At 34.3% G+C, this 6,708-nt stretch overlaps 1 protein-coding gene across 2 annotated transcripts; it reads right to left on the reverse strand.

Annotated features, from left to right (window-relative positions):
* Positions 1-1,619: 1,619 nt before the first annotated feature.
* On the reverse strand, positions 1,620-6,247 carry LOC109174692 (ubiquitin carboxyl-terminal hydrolase 27). 2 transcript variants are annotated; one of them, XM_019323955.1, is made up of 10 exons: positions 5,834-6,247; positions 5,577-5,703; positions 5,210-5,310; positions 4,901-5,134; positions 4,377-4,445; positions 4,167-4,295; positions 3,791-3,928; positions 3,581-3,643; positions 3,176-3,403; positions 1,620-1,990 (listed from the first exon to the last, which is right to left on the reverse strand). In XM_019323955.1, exons 1-10 carry the CDS (start codon positions 6,092-6,094, stop codon positions 1,703-1,705), a joined length of 1,638 nt encoding a protein of 545 aa, XP_019179500.1. In that variant the 5' UTR covers positions 6,095-6,247; the 3' UTR covers positions 1,620-1,702. The 2 variants fall into 2 exon arrangements, with proteins under 2 accessions (XP_019179500.1, XP_019179499.1); XM_019323954.1 differs by having other exon boundaries at positions 1,620-2,008.
* Between the last annotated feature and the right edge of the window lie 461 nt (positions 6,248-6,708).

A 6,708-nucleotide genomic window follows, 5' to 3' on the forward strand; every position in this document is an offset into this window, starting at 1 on the left:
GTAGGCTTAGCCTTAGGTCTGAAAAAGTCTCAAACCTAATTTTCTAAAATTTGACTCAACCTAATAACTTATTTCCATCCTTTCATGAATAAATTTCAAAATATGTATAAAACAAAAAGATTACATTGAGTTGTTATTAATGTTATAGATTTCAGTTAAATGTTAGATATTTCATAATGTTATTATGGTCAAATTATATGTCAAGAACTAAATTTGATAGTTGCATTAAAGTTGTAGACTATCTAGTATTAACTCTTTACAATTATGAATGATTCGATATTCTACAACATGGTACGTACCGTGCATGCAAGGATTTTTCATGCACAGCTGGAGGGGAAAATTGATAGTGACTCTAAAACCAAGTGACACCATTGTTTCCCCACAAGCTCCTATGAACATTACATTGCAGATCTCAACCCAAGACCATATGATTGAAGCTTCATTAAATGTTGTTTTCTAATTCCTCTTCCTAGTCGAGGAATATAGATGCTTAAGAGCAACTCCAATGTAGCGGCATATTTGCAAATTCCAACGCCAAAACATCAAACTTGCAAATTTTAGTGCTTCAAAGGGAGACGCCATCCCTACATAACGCAATTTTATTTGACGTTAATGAACAGTGACGCGCCAAATTGGCACTATTCATCCACGGCAAATGTAGAATGGGAAAGAAAATTATCCTTTTGCCCTAGTTTCTTTTTATAATTTCAAATGTATCATTTAGTTGTTTTATATGTAATCTTTTATTTTGTTAAATACTTATATTTAATGTTTGTATTATTAAATAAAAATTATACCATTTTAAAGATCTCATTGAGACGATTGAAACAAGACTAATATTGAATATATATTAATTAAAATTTTAATACATCAAATATAAAACATAATAAAATTTAAAATACATACGACATATGTAATTATGTACTAGGTGTTGTATGCTATATAATTATTGTGGAATAAATTAAATTTTCAAAAATATTGTTAAATTTTATTTTTTAAAATAATTAATGTTATAAAAAAAAATTAATGTTAATAAAAATTATTATTTACATCACAAGTTATATTAAACTAATTAAATTCGAACTAATAATTGAAAAATCAAATTATTTTAGTGTAAAAATTTGGTGTTTTGTGGTAAATGATGAGTTGGAGATGAATAAAATTTGGGCTGAGAATATTCCTTCTGATATGACATTTGGTGGAGAAATTTGATGTTTTGGTGTTGAGTGGGTTGGAGATGGCCTAAGCCCGCACGGGATGGTTCAGTAGACAGTATTTGGGAGAAGAAGCTAAGGTTCAAATTTCGGTGGCAGCAATGTAAGGATTATGTTCAAAGTGGACAGATCCCTTATGCACCGACATTTGACCATGTTTGCTGAGTCATTGAGTCACCGTGATTTACATCCTCCCAAATGCTCTGACGGGCCGAGGTGTAAGGAACCCTTGAAGTTGAGGATTTAACTTTTTGGGAAAAGAATATAGAACTTAATCAGGTTTCTGTTATTTCATTCTTAGTAGTTGTTCATAAATGTGTATTTATAAGGGAAGCATGATACATTTGAGAGAGAGATGTCTTAAAAAGAATTGTTGCTATTAAGAAACAAAAATAAAAAATAAAATAAAGTGAGTAAATACAATTCTCTTTCTATGATTGATTGGGATCGGAATTGAAATATAACTCATACATACAAGTTAATAAGTTTCAGAATTCAGACACTTTTTCATAGAACAACAAGTTTGCCTCAGCATCAAGAACATCATTCTCAGATACACTATGCACTTCAGAGTCAGAGATGCAATACCACTGCTCATGACCAGATCCCTGCTGTCCAGAAGGATCATCATCGCTACTAATGTTCGCGGCAACTCTTCTATAAACAACGTAATGCCCGCTTCCAACTCTCCCGAAGTGCTGCACCACTGAAACTAGGCGGTATATATGTTTTTTTGTGTGTACAGACGGAAAATGAGAAGACGAGGAAGATCCACCCTGCACCAGAGAGAAGGAACGAAATTGTGTGAGATTCAAACCACAGACAAAAATATGCATCGGTCCTTCAAATCTTTTTGGTTTTACAAGAACCATTTTGGTCTCTAATTTTATTAGTTACTGTTTTACAACTACTCATTTTATCACATCTATCTTAATATTACAACACCGCCTATTGCCCATACTCCTGAAGCATGAATCAGTTTAAATAATCCATCTCAAATAACACTATATCTTCTTCTTCTTCTTCTTCTTCTTCTTCTTCCTATTTTCTTTTTCATCCTATATCCACTCAAATCACATTCCATATCTTCAATTTTACTCGTCAATTCAGCCCACATATAAACCTTCATTCCAATCTAGTTGGGCTATGCTATTACAATTTTACTCCTAAATATCTTCAAACTACTAGCTTAAACTCTAAGCGTAAATTAAACTCTTGCAAATAACCTTAAAACTCCTCTTCAAGTCTGGCTTAGAAATGTGATTGAATTTCCATTTCACATTTAGACACAAACAAAGAAGGCTGAAACGACAAGCTAATTCCAGCCTTCATTAAATGGTTTAGAGTAGGGTAAACACAGCTAATGTTAAATCAGCAACAGATTATATGATTCATTAAAAATTTAAAATCAATGTAAGATTAAAGTAGAGACAACGGTTTGAAGATTTTCTGATTAGTGCACCTTAACAAATTTCAAGCATCTCGGCATTCCTTTCTGCTTTATCTATAAAACTTAATAGCTGTAAAGTTATGCCATCATTAAATACAATGAGATTACAATCAAAATAAATGCTAGAGAAAATAGAAAAAGAGAAAACAAAAAATGATATATGGCTCCTATTTCCTTGATCCTTAATTTGGAAGGAGAGAAATCAACACTGGTTTGAAGGAGTTCAGGTTTTATTCGATAAATTCAAAGATCTTTTGTGCATACTGTTTTCCTTTAGTTACATGGGGAGTATCCTAGTCATGCTCTTTCTTTTGTTGAGTGTTTAGATAGATTCAAACTTGTATAGGCCTGTGGTCCTCCTATTTATTTGGCTGCTTTATCTTTGGGGTGGACCTTCGATGCCATTTAATTATACTCTTTACTTATAACAAGAAAATAATAGAGAAAACAGCATAATAGTTCCCTTTCAGATCAAGCAGGTTATAGAAGCGAGGGCAAGAGGTCAACCAACCTCATCATGAGGATGTGAAGGCATGTTAAATGATGTTGTGTCCAACGAACTTTGAGTATCGAGCAAACAAGGATTTGGTACATGATTTAAGTAATTGGGACGAGGGAAAGGTTGCTGATCTTGTTGTTTCATTAGCCCAATCTGCATTTCTCTTTCCCATTTCTTTGTTCCCACTTGAGTCTTCGAAAATGGAGACATATCCAAGATCAATGGAAAAGATATATGGCCCTATAAGGAAAAAACACTCAATGTAAAAAAATAAACAAGCTTAAAATGCAACAGTCTGTACTTCCAGCAAAGAAACATTCTTAGTTTAAAACAAATTGTCCCTCCATTCTCCCCCCACCCTGGCATATCATCAAATATCACATGCTAACTTTTGGCTTAATGCCAGGCACAAAATACCTGAAGTTTGTCCAGTTCTCCAAAAACATTAACTGAAGCGCGTTGTAGATGGATGCATAAGATCTGCAACTTAGAGACCATTCATATAAAGCGAAGTAGAAAATCCATCAAGGTAATAATGAAATACATGTGATTGATTAAGTAATCAGCATGTGCCTTTAGCACCTTGCCACCTTGCTTACATAAAGCAATTTGCCAGAGTGTTTATACCTGCGGACTCTGTGCAATACTAAATTGCTTGAAGGTATGTGAGAATTGATTTGACCATGGCAATGCTCTGAGGCAAGACAGCTCTTTGCAATCACATGAATCTTGCTCCAGGCAGAGCTTTAGTTTTTCAATAACAGTCTGCAAATATGTAACACATGATAAATGGACCAATAAATTTACAAAAACCAAAGCCTTCAATCATCTTTTTTTTAAAAAAAAAATATTAAAAACAGATCAGTGAATTGACAATTTCAAAAGTTTTTATTTTGATAAGAGTAAACTCCAGCATGCATACCCAAAGTAACAAAGCAAAGTTTAAAGTTTATTTGCTCTTTGAAACGAGCTGTCCAAACTATGGTTTCAATAGAAACATTACCTGATCTTGACACATTGCAGATACATACTTTATTGCAGCAATATGCCAACAGTGGTTACAGCAGTAATTTTCAACTTGTTCTGCAACAAAGAACTGCTTTAGACAATCCTCCACAGAGCATCTACCCACCTAAATTTGTTCACATAAGCCTCAAACAAGGAACTAAATAGTGAATCCATAAAATATATGAAGAGGAGTTTTCTAACATACAATTCTCCCAACACCATTGACAACCGGCAAAAGGTGCAAGCTTTGAAACAACTGAAAATCCAAAGAGATCTGAGAAACAAACCAAACTTGAATTAGCTTTCACTGAAAAAAAAAAGAAGTTACAAATCTAACAGTACTATTTTGGAGCCAAGTCATAAAGAATGTAGATTAAAGCTTTTGCACAATGTAGAATCAAGGACTGAAAACTCTTATAACCCTCCCAGGAAAGCAAAAAGTAAGAACAATGAAATGAAAATGGTAGTCACATAAACCCCAGTAACTGAATAATTCCTTTTCTAGTATTTCTTAACATGTCTAATCCAATGCATCAGCCAGTGTCTTTCTAGACCTTTTACTTCCTTTCTTTCTTTATTTTATTTTATAGTATCCTTCTAGACTACTTTTAAGCAAAATTATACTTCATGTTTCATTTTGTACATAGCAAACACTCTCTTACATAAAGAGAAAGAAGCAGTAGTGAAACATTCAGATAAATACAAATATCATTTCAAGTACCATTCAACCTGAAAAGAGCAGCTTTGGCACATTAAACTGCTACAAAGAATTCCATCAAAAGGCCCTATAAAATATTCTCTCCATCTTTTGAATTCACTTTCTTCTGTCGTGTTCTTTAAAGCCAGAACCCTACAATTAGGAAGTGCAGTCACATCTGCTAAAGAGCTGCATTCGTGGACATAAGACTCTGACAACTCTTCCCTTAAAGATGATAGGAGATGAGATAATGCTTCTTCTGCATCCTATAAGACAATTCATAAGTTAGAGAGAATATAATTTACTACGGTGTTCAATGATAATGACAAAAAAGTTTTTACCTGTTGGCTTGTCAAATTGAAATTTGGAATATAGTCGTTCATAGCAAGCATAAGTTTTCGAGGACTTAATACAGTTCTTCCATGTTGAAGAGTGGAGAGTTCTGAGAGATAGTACGCTAGTAGTGAATTAATATAGACATGAAAATGAAATACTGATACACTATCACATTCAAGTAATCATTATGCTACAAAATAACCCAAGAAACACCATTGACACGATCTCATTCCGTAATCATTATGTCACAAAAACCACAGGAAATGGTGGGAATATATATAACCATCCACAATGATAAAATAATACAGATTGAAGCAGTATTACTGTACAATGTGCAAATGGCTAATACAATTCCAATATTTCCATACTTACCTTCCAACAGCCAAAACAAAGCATCAGCAAAAGACAAGTTCCCAACACTGCCTTCCATCGGTGATTCCCCAAATTCCACAACTGTTCTCTCGAGAAAAGTCCGAAAACTCTTGCAGCTAGCTAATGCCTAATTCATAAAATTTGGGGGAGGGGAAATAGGGCATTCACGGTTCATCAGAAGGCAGAAGTCGCATATTCAATAATTTAGAACAAATAAATAAATAAACCCAAAGCAGTAGTAACAATTACACGCCTACCTGGAGAACTACGTTCAAAAAACAATTGTTTCCAAGGTTTTGCAACCCTGGTACTACCCAAGAATCCTCGGAAAGACTACTTGAGCTCAATGACCATTGCAAACTGAGGAAGTTGATGAATTTGCCATCTTTAACGGCATAGACCAATCCAAGGACACCCAGTACAGTGGCGGCAACCGAGACTTGAAGCCCGGAAGCTGAACGCGGTAGAAGCTTCAACCCATGACTGAATTTGTGAGCGACTACACCGTGAATTTTCATTTTGGGAAATCTATTTCTCTTTTACTTCTTTTGTTTTTTTTTTTTTTTTTTTTTTCTTTTCCTATCCTATAATTCAACTTTCCTCTCCAAAGCAGAAATTGGGTAGCCGAAGGCTAGGCGAGCCTAGGGGACGAGTAGTTTAGTGAGGGTTGTTTTATAAAAGAATGGCAGAGGTTGGTAAGAGCATCCACATTAGTTGGAAAGAATGTGGGATAATGTAAGAGTGATTAGGAGAGAGAATGTGAGAAGGGACGGAAAAAAAAAAACAAAAAAATCAAAATCAGAGAAATTAAAACAAAAAAAAAAAAAAAAATAGAAGTGTCAGGCACGCCTGACGCGCAGCCGGGCGCGTGCTTGCTGTGCGCCAAACGCGCACAGCAAGTCAGATACTTTTTTTTTTTATTTTTTCTTGGTTTTCGCAATATTTTCTCTCTTGTAGATGAATTCTTCTTCAATAAATTCTCCCCTACATTAGCTTTGCTCCCCATTAAGAAGAATTCATTCTGAAATCTCCCCATAATATGCACAAGTGTGGATGCTCTAAGAACATTTGAGCACAAAAAGTCAATGATTAAATTGAGTAAAAACTACTATAGTTAAAGATTATATTGGGT

The sequence above is a fragment of the Ipomoea nil genome, unplaced genomic scaffold (genome assembly GCF_001879475.1).
Source record: "Ipomoea nil cultivar Tokyo-kokei standard unplaced genomic scaffold, Asagao_1.1 scaffold0656, whole genome shotgun sequence".
In the NCBI taxonomy this organism is placed as follows: Eukaryota; Viridiplantae; Streptophyta; class Magnoliopsida; order Solanales; family Convolvulaceae; genus Ipomoea; species Ipomoea nil.